General features: G+C 40.9%; 1 protein-coding gene across 21 annotated transcripts in view; it reads right to left on the minus strand.

Annotated features, from left to right (window-relative positions):
- Positions 1-15,275, minus strand: part of LOC103391611 (mitogen-activated protein kinase kinase kinase kinase 4) — a 76,528-nt gene that overhangs the window by 3,845 nt on the left and 57,408 nt on the right. For 3 of the 21 annotated variants that reach the window (XM_025063931.1, XM_025063926.1, XM_025063927.1), the window contains exons 15-32: positions 13,952-14,290; positions 12,705-12,908; positions 10,301-10,600; positions 9,370-9,470; positions 8,319-8,479; positions 8,126-8,223; positions 7,335-7,513; positions 7,144-7,252; positions 5,682-6,044; positions 5,075-5,189; positions 4,627-4,815; positions 3,927-4,070; positions 2,568-2,702; positions 1,119-1,219; positions 875-1,024; positions 630-789; positions 398-537; positions 110-169 (exon numbers count right to left, since the gene is read on the minus strand). In XM_025063931.1, the coding sequence (XP_024919699.1) occupies positions 110-169; positions 398-537; positions 630-789; positions 875-1,024; positions 1,119-1,219; positions 2,568-2,702; positions 3,927-4,070; positions 4,627-4,815; positions 5,075-5,189; positions 5,682-6,044; positions 7,144-7,252; positions 7,335-7,513; positions 8,126-8,223; positions 8,319-8,479; positions 9,370-9,470; positions 10,301-10,600; positions 12,705-12,908; positions 13,952-14,290 (3,048 nt within the window). The remainder of the gene's footprint in view (positions 1-109; positions 170-397; positions 538-629; positions 790-874; positions 1,025-1,118; positions 1,220-2,567; positions 2,703-3,926; positions 4,071-4,626; positions 4,816-5,074; positions 5,190-5,681; positions 6,045-7,143; positions 7,253-7,334; positions 7,514-8,125; positions 8,224-8,318; positions 8,480-9,369; positions 9,471-10,300; positions 10,601-12,704; positions 12,909-13,951; positions 14,291-15,275) is intronic. The other 18 variants (XM_025063933.1, XM_025063934.1, XM_025063930.1 and 15 more) reach the window with 14 other exon arrangements.

A 15,275-nucleotide genomic window follows, 5' to 3' on the forward strand; every position in this document is an offset into this window, starting at 1 on the left:
TAGTCAGACTCTTCTGATGTTTGCATGACCTAGACTAATGATGTTACCACTGTGTTAGCGTAGATGGGTGACATAGGTACTGATGCACAGTATAAGAGTTCCAACTTACGGCAAAAATCAAGTTACGTCGCATCATAGGAACGGAACTCCGATGGAAGTCGAGGACTCCCTACATATGCAAAATAACTAATTAAGCCAATAAAAGATTGAAATGTTCCCCCTTAAAGGTCACCAATGAGAATGAAATATATTTACACTAATTAAATCTAAACTCACCCAGAATTTTTTTTTTTACAGAGGAAGAAAACCCACGGAGGAAAAAGTACAACTCCCAAAGACGCTGCAGCTTCAGGGCGTTCCCTAGTTTAAGTGAAACCGAAGCAGAGCGCACGCTCACCTTATCATTTCTCTCACAGAGGAACTTGAGTCTCTGGGCTCTCTTGTGCATGAAGACTCCGTCCAAGTGTCCAGTCTCCACTGAGCGGATCTCGATGGCCTTCTCTCCCCAACCCATGATCTGGTTGGAACGAATGTAGGCTGGAGAAAAGAACAAACACAACATATAATCTCCACCGCTATAAATGTTAGAAATAGAACTGCTCCTTAAGAAGAACTTTCACAAGACTCACCCACTGATGTGGGCATCTCCCCCCACTGCAGCACCACGTCCTTGGTAATGCGTCCGTAGGTGTTGACATATACGCCCTCATCCTCGTAGCACACCAACAGCTCGATGCCGTCGGTGTTGGGCAGGATGATGATGGCGTGAGGCTGAATACTAGTTTGGATCTGCAAACGAGAAAAAAAAAAAAAATACCAAAGAGTTTATCAGCATCACTGACATAAGCTGTGGTTCACTGCTGTGCCTTCTCACATGAGTGGGCAGGTAGATGTCGTAGACGGCACCGGAGTCGACGTCCACGGCGTGGAAGCCTGAGCATGAGCCATAGATGACCTTTAGCCTCTGACCCTCCTCCACAGTCAGGTCAACCAGCAGGGGTTTGTGAACCAGGTCACCAAAAGACTGTAGAACAAGAGAGAAGATAAAGGTTATAATAACGGGTTATTATTATTGAATATCAACTCACTTCACACTGATCATTTTTATACATTCTCACCTTGAAGGCCATAAACTTGTGGTAGGGCTTTGGTGCCCAGGCATAGACCTCAACTGAGTTCTTCAGAGCCAGAACCAAGAACTTGATTCTCTCGTATTTCACTGGTGAAGAGAAAATTAAAAAGAAAATTTAACTGTGATTCGGTTTTACAACAGTCGGGTAAATCTTCATAAGAGACGGATCAGAAATCTGATGACGGATGTCCTCAAAGGCTTTGTGATCAAATGGTTTTAACTGTCATGGGTTCATTTACTGCAATGGTTTCATTACCACCAATTTACAGTTTGTTTTAAATGAACGTCTGGCTGAAATACACTTGAAGAAAAGTCCTGGACAGGAAACAGAAGTCATGACGGAAGGCGTCGAAGCCGTGGAGAGGAGTTTCCAACAGGAAGTGCTCTTCTCTGCTCAGTGGCTCAACCGTCACCCAGGACATTCTAGACTTTAGACAGAACCCTTTAACATGTCCATTCAAACTTAGTGCAGTGTTACCTAACAGAGGCCATACTTTCCATATTTACTACACCGACAGCGTTATTGGCATGGTATGTTGATGAGAAACGTAGAACCTGATGACATCATACACCTCCACGCTACAGGGAATCCTGACCACAGATCAAACTGATGTTCGGTAACCAATATCAGCAGTCTGTTTATCGTCTGGCGAAATATGTTTTGGAAACTTTGACTCATGTCTAGTGCATTTTACATAAATTTGGGGAAATAACCTGTTAACTTAAGGACAAGACTATTAATAAACTGTACGTCCTGCAGAGTTTCGGTTATGTTGCCATCTCTGGCGAACTAGTTTGCGAGATGAGCAGACGAGTATGTCGTCAAGCGGTGCTACACGCAGATGAAGACAGCTTCGTTTACATTCGCCGGCTGTACGCCATACATTTGACTGTGCTACATTCACTTACTTTTGTTTGTCAGACTCTTCTGAGGTTTTTTTTTTTTCGAGATCACGTGTCAAACTCAAGGCCCGGGGGCCAAATGTGGCCCGCCAAGTCATTTTGTATGGCCGTCGGAAGTTTAAAAAAATATTTAATAGAGATCATGGAGCTGAGATTCTTAACCTAAACAATTTAAAGGGTTTTTTTTATTACACGGAGCAATGAACTATGTTTGTAACTTATATAAATAACAATCAATTGGAGAAACATTTATTAATACGTTATGGGGTAGTTCCATCTATACAGTTTACTGTTTACAACCAGCCCTTGAAGGGGAATTGATGTGGCCCAGTGAAAATTAGTTTGACACCCCTGTCCTAGATCATGATGTTATTACTGTGTTAGCGTGTACTGAGTTCCCACTTGTGGTGAAAAACAAGTTACGACACACCACAGGAATAGAATTCTTCAATTCGCCATGGACCACCAGTATTCTTTGTGTTCTTTGTGTTTGTGACAAAGAGAATAACGAAGGATTCAAAGTACGACCTACCAACGTTGTAGTGGACGCAACCCTCCAGGTCTCCTACGGTGGTCCAGCCTTGTTTCTTCTCCACTTCAGGATCATTGTGCAGGATCTTGTTCCTCAGCCAGGACAGATAATAAACACGAAGCTTGTTCTTTTTACCTGCCGACAAATCAGGAAACGTTTTACAATACTGACCAAAGCCACTTATTCTCTATTTTTTTTTATTTAACAAAAAATACAACACATTTAGGTAATTCTTTCCCCTTATTTTTAAGGTTTTTTTAAGTCATGAATAGTGTGGGAATAAATGGGAATATGTGGTTCCACAGTGTAGTGCTTAGCACGCCTGCCTCGGAGGCAGAGAGCAGAAAGTTCCAGGTTCGATTCGTAACTCTGCTAAATGCATAAACGTCAACGGAATTAAAAGAACAACTTACTCATGCATTTTACGCTCTCCACTCTATAACAAATGCGCTTCATCAACACTTCTGTCATCCTCTCTCACCTTAATGGTACAACTTTCCATGACGCATTTTTTTTTTACATGTTGTCAACGTACATATCACACACGCAAGACAATAAAATGTGGTGGCACGAGGAGATTTACCCAATATCCGCTTCAGTCAAAAGCCTCTGTTGTGACACTTTGGTGTCTGAGTGTGTTTTTGTGTGTGGGTGTGAATTGAGAAAGAGCAGAAGTAAGTCTGAAGATACACTTTCAGTCTGATAGGTTCAGCTGTGTGAAAGAAGAAGATGTCAATATTGATGCCGGTAAACTGCAGGCTTTAGTGTTTAGTGAAGTGTTTACTTCCTTTCAACTCAACCCCATGAAGGTCATCTTAAAGTTTAAACACGAGGCTCACCGTATTGTGTGTGCATGTGCATGCACGTGTTTGTACTAGGGGGTGTACAGACTAATTAACTAGTCGACTTCATGCCTCCACATTGACCTTTAGAGCCGATCACATTTTTGACAGCAACAACATGAACGCCACACAGCAAGAAACAGACGAGGCGGAGATACTGTCACCTAAATTGATTTCAATTTTCTTCGATTGAAAACTTAAATATTCAGAAGCAGAAGAAAGAACGCCAGGTTTAGGCAGATATTTTGGACAACTTTTTGGTTTGGCGCTATCGAGGTGAAAGAAGAATAAGTCCATGGTAAATTTGAAAATAAAGCAAATTCCCAGAACGAACACAAGTTTAAGACACTTTACAAGAACATTCACTCAGCCCATGTTAAAGTGTTCTTAGACGCAAAGGATTGGAAAACAAAACTGTGACTTAAACTGTGAAGGAGTGTATGTATACATATATTTATATATGACTATAGATGAATATATATTAATGTGATCCAAAAACTAAACCATTAAATTGTACCTGATATAGTGACCAAGACGTTGAGTCCCTCCAGGACGTCCATCTGCTGGAAGCGCCTTCGGTTGATCAGAGGGTAGACCTTTCCCTGACCGCTGCGGTCCAACAGCATCAGACCACTCTCTGTTCCCACTAAGAGGTTCACACCTACAAACACACATACACATACATTAAGGAAAACACGTGGAAAAACAGTCACTGGGCACAGACCAGAAACAGAATGTAGAATTCTCAGGGTTTTGCCGCCACCTAACGGTGAAGAGTGGAATTACTTTTGAGGATTGGATTATTTGTTATTATATTAGAATATATTGTTTTTCATATTGAACACTAGATGGTGGAATTGGAAAGAATGAAAACAATGTAGGAAAAAAATTAATAAAAAACGGGAACAAATTGTTTTAAAATATCAAATGATCAATTGTTTCCATGTATCTTTGTTTTGAAACATTCAACAGCATAATTTACATATATACACATATACACATATATACATACATACATACATATATATATATACACACATACATACATATATACACATACATATATGTACATGTATATAAATGTATATGATAGAAACAATAAAATTTTGTACAAAACACTTTCCCCATTTTGCGATTTAAGATTTTCAAACACAAAAAGCACTTTCCCTATTTTGCGATTTAAGATTTTCAAACACAGCCAATGTCTTTGTTGTTACCCCAGAGAGCAGCACACAGGATCTCTGAGTTGAACCTCTTCTTGTATTTGCGGATCTCTGGTGTGTCGCTCTGTGGGCGAGTGTTGACCGGGTTGACATTGACCACTGAGCCTTTACGAGATGGATCAGCCCTCAGAGCCTCTGCCAGCCGGGCGTCGTTGGCGTAGCCTAGAAGATCAGAGGGAAGGGCTTAGGGAGGACGGAGTTGGACGTAGAATTTGGTGGTCAATCACATGGTCAGAATTAAAACAACATTGTTTTTCTTGAACTTTTCTATTGTTAAATGAGTAGAAGATAGTTAAGTTGCAATTTTCAATTTATGGTTTATAATAAAGATTAATTAAAAAATATATTTATATTTTAAATATATTTTTATAAGCATCAGTGGAATTTGGAAATGTTTTTCTTTTAGAAACCATTTTGTAAAAACAAACAAAAACAAACCTACCAACATTGTTGAGGGCGCTGCCAGTGGACGGAGAGACCTGCAGAAGACGGGGGTCGATGAAAGGTGTGAAGGAGGAAGAAGACTTGTGTTTCTGCATGTTGTTACTGGACTGGCTCTTTATACAGAAGGAATAAGAAGGAATAAGATTCAGTCATGACAAAATATCATCGAACCATGTACTAAATGTGTAACATGAGAAAAAAAAAATGATAGAAACAATAAGAAGACATCTGAACAAACTGAGGTTTTTGTGGTACATGCAAACTTAAAATACTGATAAAAATTAAGGGGGGAAAAAGGTCAAAATAATGTGGATGGTAAAAACTGATGATACCAGATGTGAAAAACTACTAAAGTAATCTGATGAGAGTTTACCTGCAGTTGTCTTACCGCCTTTAACTGCCCTCTTTATATGTCTACTCTCTGTATGTGTAAAACCAAAATTGGCCTCTGGGGAAAATAGGTAAAATGACTGATGAGAAATATTGTAAATTGACTACGCTCTACTTCACTCCGAGTTAAAGATGATTCAGATTTTTCAACAGAGACGTTTTCAGCAGAAGAAACCTCAGCCCTAAGCAGCCCATGTTGGGTCTGCAGGACATACCTCTGTGAGGATGCTGAGCTTTTCCAGTGGACTCTGTGGGGACATGGAGGATGGACTGACGAGGCTGGAGGAGGAGGGGGAGTTGGATGTAGAGGAGGAGGGTGTGGAATGGTGGCTCTGCTGGATCAGGTCAGGGAGGTGGTGGATGCGGCCAGCAAAGCCGTTTCTGTCCACAGGCTGTGTTGTGGTGTGGTGATGGTGAAGGTGGTGGGGATGATGATGGTTGTGGTGGGGGCTGGGTGTGTGGTGGACAAGACCGGGGACTGGTCCCGAGCCGGGGCTCGGAAGAAAGTTTGTGAGCAGGCCGGGGATCTGTGTTTGGCCCAGGCTGGGGCCCGTACGCTTTCTGTTGTCACCTGAACTCTGTAGGTTGAAAGAGGGGTAGAGAACTTTGGGTCTAGATGTGTTTCTGAGGAGTTCAGCGGAAGGGAAAGTATTAGCTAAAGAGCGGGGGACACTACCGTGGCTACTCTACAGACGGACAAAAAAGTCTGGTTAGTAGCAAGTGAGGACTTTCTCTGCTTATACAAACTGTACGATGTTAAAACGACCATGTTTTCCTTCATGTGTTCCTTGGCGGGTCTCCACAAGAGATCTTCTCACCACATCCTTTACTTTCTCTACTGTCAAAACCACCTTAACTTGAAACTTAACTTCTACATCTACAGCAGGGGTGTCAAACATACAGCCCGCGGACCAAAACCGGCTCGCTAAGGGGGATCAATCCGGCCCACTTGATTAATTTTTTATAAAATAAAAATATACACAAACACTCCAGGTTCCTAATATGATTAGTGAAATTATAATTAATTAAATATGATAATGTATCTAATATACTAACGTACTTTGCAAGGGGAAAAACATGGACTTAGTGCTGTTTATACTAATTATTATAATTATGTTATGATTGTACTGGTTCGGCCCACTTGACATCTAATTAGTCTGTATACGGCCCCTAGGCCAAAGTCAATTCAATTGTAGTAGTTCCTCTGCTAGCTGCTAGCTTCCGATCATCTCCATTCTGGTCAAATCCAAAGAAAACCTCAGCCTATTTTGTTTGTTTACCACATATTATATACATAATATAGCATATATTTCTTGGTACCACCTTGTCACTCCCGACTTCCCACTCCAAAGTCATTAAGTTTCCCCTAATCAACTTACTTCACTGTAATACCTTCAGATCTCCATATTAGCCTGGCGTTCAAGATACACTAGTTCACGTGTCCATATGTAAGTATTAAAACTAGAAAGGTTAAGTTCCGACCTGTGCCGGGTGTATCTTTGTTTACGCTACACACAAATTAAACAAATATGCAATAACAGAAGAATGAACAGTGCAATGCAGGAAAAGGGAAGAAATAAAATAATGGTAAAATTCAATGAAATAAAAAAATTAAAAAAGTCAACAGAAAACAGATATTTGGTGAGACACTGTGGAGTGCCTTCCTCTCGGTTGTACCTGTCTGACAATCAGAGTGCTGTCCTTGCAGGGCGTTGACCCCTTGTCGCTCTCGCCTTCATCGTGCACGATCATGGTTTTTACCGACTCAGTTTCACCATTGCTCAGTCTGAAAGAGCCGTGAGACACATTTAGATATTCAGCAGTTTTTACAGACCCATGTTACTGGGTGGGAATAGAAAGTCACATACACTGCTTTGGTGTCCTCTGGACCAGAGGTGGACTCTTCGCCAGCCTCCTGATCCACCTCCTCATCATCGTCTTCATCCGTTGTGTCTGATTCTTCACTAGACGATGAATAATCTGTCACCTTATTCTGAGGGCGAACGTCATCCACAGCTCTCAGCTCCTTGGCCAGAGCTGTTAGATCCTGAAAGTCAAGGGGAAGAAAAAAAAGAAATCTGTCATTTATATTCTTTTTTCTTAAGTCCCTTTTTCACTTGGTGACCGTGATCACGAGATTCTCTGTTCTTTGAGAGCGAGAAGGAAACGCTGCAGGAGAAGAGGAGTGGTTAGAGGAAGGGAACTAGCCAATGAGAAGCCAACGTGAGAGCAGGGAAGCCGGAAGATGCAGAGAAAGAAGATCAGCCGATGCTCTTCTGTTGATGCAGTTAGTGGATTAATTTAGAAAATGAGACGATATCTGAAGCTGCAAGTTGAAAAAGATTTAAAGACAGCGGGAATTCTTGCTGAGGTTAGAGGAGAAATGTGTTAAAATAAAATAACTTTTATGGAGCTGGATGTACCAGTGCAGTAGAAGCAAGGCAGCAACATGAGCCAGAAAAGAGAGTTATGATTTTGAGAAGTCATACTGCAGGTTGGTTATTTTCTCACACACGCACAGACAAAAATGCAAGACCACATCAGTAGGAAACACAAAAAGCTCTAACGTTGGATCAGTTGTTACCATTTTCACTCACAACCTTCTCCATCTACATCTAGATTTTGCAGCTAGTGAGCAGCAACGCTCCTACTCTCTCACCGCAGGTCTGCCTGGCCTGACCAGGTCCTTCCTTTCCTCTGCTTTTTTCCCAGAATTCTCTGGACGTTGAAGGGGTGAACCCTCCGATTTGGAGGAAGCTATAGGAAGGCGGAGGTGAAACCGTCAGTTTCTTTTTTTTTTTTTTTTTTTTTTAATATGAGGTGATTACAGCGTTTTTAGAGAGAGAACTCACAGCGAGCCCTGAACCTCTCTCCAGAACCACAGTGAGAACCAGTCTGAGAACTAGAGTTGCTGGAGCTGCTGGAGGAACTGGAACCTCCACTTCCGTTGTTACTGGTTGGTCTGGGAACACGTTTCTCCACTCGCTCCCACAGCAGACGAGGCTCCGCTGTGCTGCAGAGTCAAACGACGACAAGAGTTAACCAAAAAAAAAAACACAAGAAGAGACGCACCAACATTTTCACGGCGTATTTTGCTAGGATGTGTTTCAAAAATGTCTTATTTTCGATGACGTTAGGTAATGAGCCAGTTTCTAATTGGACATTCTTGTACTTCTTTTGAACTTCCATGATCAATAGCTATCAGATTATAACTTAACATCTTATGAAGCCACCAGTTATTAAGAAATCCCAGGTCCTTAAAGGAAGTCAAGTAAGGCTTCAATTAATTTAACAGGTTTAAATGTGAGAGTTTTCTATTTAAGAATTAGAAATTTGATACAGTAGATAAGGACGGAAAGGAAAGTGAACTACTTGTCATTGTGACACAGACACAACCAAATGTGACCTCTGCAGTGTGTGGGGATGGTGCCATGCTCAGAGCACCTCAGTGGTAACTTGGCAGCTGGTGGACTCAAACCTGAAACCTTTGGTTTAGGTCCGCTTCCTTAACCACTAATCCACCACTGCCCCAGTCTAATTTCAGATGGTCTGATTTCAAAATTGGGTCTCCAATCCTGTTTTCCACATCAGCATTAAAAACGGAGAGCAACAAAGGGGTATTACGTAAATGTTAACGAAATTGCTTCTAAATGCTTGGTGAAACAAAAACATATTTTCTGTAGTGTGTTCAAATAACAATATATACATAAAATATATACATCCATACACGCATATATAGATAGATATATATGTGATGGTATATGTGTGATGGTTTTTATGTTTTTCATAAAAACAAAAATAAAACTCAGTTGCACTTAATCGAGTCAGAACTCTCCAGGGTGAATTTACCTGCGGTGCACAGCATGGCCACTATCGAGTCAGAACTCTCCAGGGTGATTTTACCTGCGGTGCACAGCATGGCCACTGTGTGGCGTGTTGCTGATATGTTGAGGCGAGTCTCGCCTCGACAGCACTGGAGATCTGGATGTTGTCCTGACAGGAACCTTTTTGATAAAAGACAGTGACCAGCTTATATAAAACACACAATGCACAGGAGGAAAACATTCCGGAAAATCGGAACTCTTTTTGCAACAGCTTCCACGTCGGCACCATCACGACCGCACTACTGTCAACCACCAACACCAATGTTTTAATATTGTATTTAAACAGCATTTATGCTCACTGATATCTGATGAAGAAAAATTAAGTATTGTTTTTGTTCTTCATTATAGACGGTACAGGTTTTTCCAATCGATTATTTTGTTGCCAAAACCTCGTAATTACATTTTGAGTTAGCCTTTATTATTTCAAAGTAGGGACAAGGAGATAAGAAGTAGCAGCAAAGATACAAAGACAGACACAAATATTAAAGACATGTCAGTCCACTCTTTACGTTACATGCTCCTCCAACGTTTTTAAAGGTTAAAATGATGCTAGCCCCTCTCCTTGTCCATCTTGTCTTTTTCAGCTCTTGTGCCATACCATATGTTTTAGTGTTAATTTTTTTTCATGTCTGATAAAACCATCCATTGATTTTACCTATTTATTTAATTGGAAATATTTTCTAAAGAACAGGAAGAATTGGTGAATCTGTAAAAATAATTAAGAGGCGGAGGACAAAAATGTCCCGGTCAGAAAGTAAAGTATTTTCTTTCTGAAAAACTGTGAGTTTGCTTTTAAAAGCATTTCAAACAGTTCAAAACACTTAGTTAATTTTTAACAGGCACAATATATATTTTTTTAAAAATGTCACGACCAGGCTACAGTAGCTCAGCAGACCCACTGTCAAAGACCTTTGACCTTCACTAATTACACTCTGACTTCCTATTCTTACCCTGGGTGGACCCTCCTCTGACAGTGAGGGTCTAGCCTGAGGGTGGTGGTGGTGGTGGGGTTGGGGTTCAGTGCGTGCAGGCGTGATTGATGATGATGATGAGGATGGAGATGAGGATGAAGATGGAAGGTAATGATGGTGTTGGTGGGGTTCATGGTTGTTGCGAAGGTGGAGGTTTTCAAAGCTAGAGGCAAGTGGCTCGCTGAGGGAGTGCGAGCGAGACATGGCGGGTGGCACGGTGGCGCAGGAGTTTGAGGTCACAGTGTTGCTGCTTTTAAGAGCAGCCACTTGTGAGCGGACCTTGCAGATGACAAAAAAAAAAAACCACAGTGAAGGGTATGGAGGAGGGGTGTGAGGGTCAGTTAGCATGCAAAACTCGATAAGTAGGAGTCAAAATAATATGCAGTTTAACCTACTGTAAAGTAGTTTTTGTCAGTTACCTTCCACTTTCAAATCATCTATTTTCCGCCAAATGGGATTATAATTTATTTAAATTCCTCAACTTCCGATCAGATATTTCAGACCGGCCTCAACGAGCGCAAGGCAGTAAATAAACCTACTGCTGACCAATCATAAACCTGGTTAATCCACAGCTACACTTTGATAATTTTTTTAATTAAATAACTGCCCTAATTATAACTTCTTCAGAGAGTGACCCTGGATAAAAATAATTTAAAAAAAATAAAGAAATCTTTACCTATAAACTGAACCTTAACCTAACTAAACTCTTAATTTTTAGTAACAGTAACAGTGAGAATAAAAGCTCCTTGACCAGCTGCCGAGCTACTATCGACCTCACCAAGTGAGGAATTTAGAGAACATCTGTAAATTGTAGCTTCTTTTGATCGGACGCCTGTGAGTACTTTTATGGACGTTTATAAATTGAGGCTCAAGAATACTGTAATGACTGATATACTAATAACCGTACACAATTACCAGGCTTACGAATTGTAAAAACAAACAAAAATAATAATAATAATAACCCATATAAATCCTTAAAATAGTGCGGAAAACTTTAAACAAATATTTTTAAATTAAAGGTAAACTAAATTAACGCAGCACACCACGCAGAAGGTCAAAAGGTTAAAAGTTACATGCAAAACTCATGAGTGAAATTAAGGAATGAATCTAATATTAATGATGTGGATCAGAATCGATGTTTCAAAAATGAATCTACCTAAATCCAATATGACCTGACAACTTCAAGCTAATGAGGCTTATTAGCTCCCATTGCCCTCTTGAAACCCTCGTTGGAATACTGTACATCACAGTTTCATTTTTGCATGATGAAATTATGCGTAACAAATCTATGAAAACAGATTCCCTTGACTGCCCGGTGATTATTTAGGCTCATTGTCACCGGATTCACATCTACACAACATTCTTTGAAACATGAAGTGACTCAGCAATAATTCCAGGTAGAGGAGGAACCTGTCAATTAAAAGGTTAGTCATCTATGAAGAGTATATAATCATCATTGTGCTTTTTTTATGTTTTCATTGCGACAACTCTTAAACACAAAAACACATCACCGGGTCAGAGACTTTAAATAATTGCACTGATATAAGGCACCCAGAGAAACCATGGTCCACGAGAGATCCTAAGAGAGCTGAGCAAGAAACTTCAGGTCAGTACGGAGGAAAATCACAGCAAAGAGAGTCGGAAATGAAGTTGAAACAGGTTTCTTAATAAAGATGTGATCAGACAAAACATGACCTAAATCAGGGTTTCCCAGCTGCTGGGCTGCGGCACATTACATTATTACAACAAATAATATTTTTTTGTTTGTCTATTCAACAGTGACAGATGTAGCAGTTAAATACTCTTCCACTAGATGGCAGCAGATGGTTATAAAAAGTTTAAAAAAGGGAGAGCCTAAGAGCTGTTGAAGAAGCTCTTTGCAGACGTCTGTCTTCAACTCCTGAGTTAATCAGTGTGGTGTTCAACTAAACAGGCCCAAGCAAGTCATTTGTGAATAAATTGATTATTTTATTTCATTATGTATACTTGTGTTTTTTGTTTTATAATACGTGCCGTGGCTCAAAAGAGATTGGGAAACCCTGACCTAAGTGATGACCTGAAGGTAAAGTGATGAGCAGAAATTATTTCAGAGGCAGAAGTAACAGCCAACACAAGGATTAGTACCAACAGTTCCTGACACTACCAGGATATGACAGCACTTCTGCAGCTCAGACCATGAACAAAATCAAGTGCCAGGGCTGTTTTTGCTATGAAACAGTTAACAGTCACTGTAATGTATTTTCAACAAGAGGTGTATCTGTTGAATCTGGACTGTGTGAAGGTGAAAAACAAGCCTTGTAAAAAAACATTTTTACCCAGCTGTGCACAGTGTCTGTTATAGTAAAGTGTGTGGAGAAAAAAGGTTTGAGGTCATCGTGGTTACCTGAGGATCCACGGGTCGATGCATGGCAGGCGCCTCCGAAGCCGAGTTTCCGTTGGGGTAGGAAGACTCAGACCTTGGCGGCACTGGTGGCTGCTGGGGTTTGGTTGGAGCCGACTGCTGGGGTTTGGTTGGAGCCGACTGCTGGGGTTTGGTTGGAGCTGACTGAGGCGAACCTTGGACATTCTTCCTGTATCGCTCATCAGCCTACGGAAGTGCACAAAACGACAGTAAAGTTTGTAGACGCGATCCTGAACGCACGCGTCAGTTTGCATCAATCAGAACATTAGAAATGTCAGTGCGAAGAAGCGCTCCAACACTGAAGGTTTGTTAGTTTTGACCGAAGAGCAGACATTTTTCCTACGTGCAGGAGTAAAAGCACACGTTTTAACAACAGGAAGAGAGAGGCAGCAGTGACACCGATGCCAAAAATTCCACAATGCTGCTAGTAAAATCACACCACCGCCACCAGTGATGGAAGTCATGCAGTTTTTGTGTGAGAAACATTTTCTGAGAGGGAAGACAAAGGTAAGAAGGCAGACCCAGGTCACGAAGAAAAACTAGAGTTGTACCCAACCATACGAGTACATTTGTTTTCATATGTGTACTCGCTGATAAAGAGTACTGATACCAAGACTACCAAGTCTACTTCAAGTCATATTTCTGTAATAATCCAAAATTCTACGAACCGATTCTGTCGACATTTGAGATGTTTTAAATAATATTGAAAAAAATTAAGAAAAGGTGAATTAAACACTTTGTTTATTAACTTGCTAAAACTTGAAACATGAAATTGCGTGTTTTCGTCCCTGATCTAAAATACCTTTAAACTGCTTTTAAAAAAAACACCTATGAGGGCAGTGAGTCAATGATCTGTGGTGGGAAAATCCAAACAGTGATCGGTGCGCAGGTTAAAAAAAAAAAGCCATTTTACAGTATTAAGACGCTGGATTGGAACGTTTCAGTATTTAACTGGAGTATCGTGTATAGTTGAAATATATCAAATCTGAAATTAAGTCAGATTTGTCACGTGTACATACACACCAGGACCCCTGATTCAACCAATGACAAGGGAGAATCAACACCTAATCTACAGTTTGAATTTTTTGACTGGAAAAAACGGCAACACATTAGAACTCACACCAGCACCAGCGTCAGACACACAGCAAACCTCAAGCAGTGAGGACACACAAGCAAGAGGAAGAGTTTCTATAGCGGTCAGTGTTAACAGCGTGGAGCTGCAGGTTCACCTCTCTGACAGACTCAGAGTCAGGGGTGGAGCCTTGGAGGTCCTTGACAGGAAGCGCGGCATCTTTAGTTTTCTCCAGACTCTGACCAGACCGTGTCTTCTCAGAGTCAAAACTCTGCCCTGGTTTGGACGAAGGCGCTGCGGTTGTGTCCAGGCCAGGGGTCTGTGGGGGATTTACTTTCCCAGGTTCGTGGTCCTGTAGGGATTTGAGGCTAGCTGTTTTGCTAGCGTCCAGATTTGGGTTTTGCTGGAGTGACAGCAGGTAGGCCTGTTCCTGCTGCAGCTGTTTCTGGAGCTTCTGAGCCTGACGTTGCTCCTCCAGCTCCCGCCATTTGTACTCCTGAGTACAGGGAGGGTCAAAACTGAGGTCCATATGATGTATAATTTAAAGGTTCTGTCCTGGTTACTAAAGGTCGCAGCACCTTTTTGGGCTTAAATCCTATCAATCCCTTGTCTCTTTTTGATTCTAGTCTCTTACGTTTGGTTTTGTCTTTATCCTAAACCCTTTAAATTGTCAGTCTTGTCATCGACTAAGTTCCCGGTAAAGTTCCTGCTTAGGACTTGATACCATAAAATTCGAGGTAGCTAGGCAGGTTTGGTCCCAGTACTGTAGCAGTACTGTATATATAATATAATAAATTACAGTTTTGCATTAAAAGGAAATGGAGCATACAACTGTTACATACTATAATATAATGATAATAATCAACAACTTAAAAATTGGAGAGGATTGTTTGGGTGGAAATTTAAAAAAAATGTCATGACTTTTTTTTTTTTTGCTGTTTATACCACACTTTAAAAATATCTACACTGTAGACAGCTAACGTGGAGGAGATGGTGTGAAAATCTGGGGGGCTGGGATGTGAGGGGTCACATCCTGTCATTATCTGAATATCCTCTGGATTCCCAGAGGAGGAGAATCTACTAAAACAAGAAAAAACATCGAGTCATACAAAACCCTTCTCTTCCTGTTGGATGACATCACCGTCTCTACGAGGGCAGTGAACATTTCCACTTCCACAGTGTGAAAAGAGGAAAAAGCCCCGAGAAGAGTTACTGTGGTCGACCTTGGCTTCTAAACAGTTCATCTGGGATCTACACAAAGTCACACGGTCGATCAAGGACCCAACTGAGATGAGCCGCACGAGGAACGTTTTGGTAACATAAACAAATAATACTAATGCTAACGCTACTACTAACAACCATAATAATAAATTAGGAAACTGTGTTATAAACTTTTACAGTCGTCGCGCTGTGGTGTTATTAAATACAAGCACCAGGACACGAAAAACAGATGGAAGCACATTCTGGAAACAGATTATTAT

Source organism: Cynoglossus semilaevis, chromosome 16 (assembly GCF_000523025.1).
Source record: "Cynoglossus semilaevis isolate Cse_v1.0 chromosome 16, Cse_v1.0, whole genome shotgun sequence".
In the NCBI taxonomy this organism is placed as follows: domain Eukaryota; kingdom Metazoa; phylum Chordata; class Actinopteri; order Pleuronectiformes; family Cynoglossidae; genus Cynoglossus; species Cynoglossus semilaevis.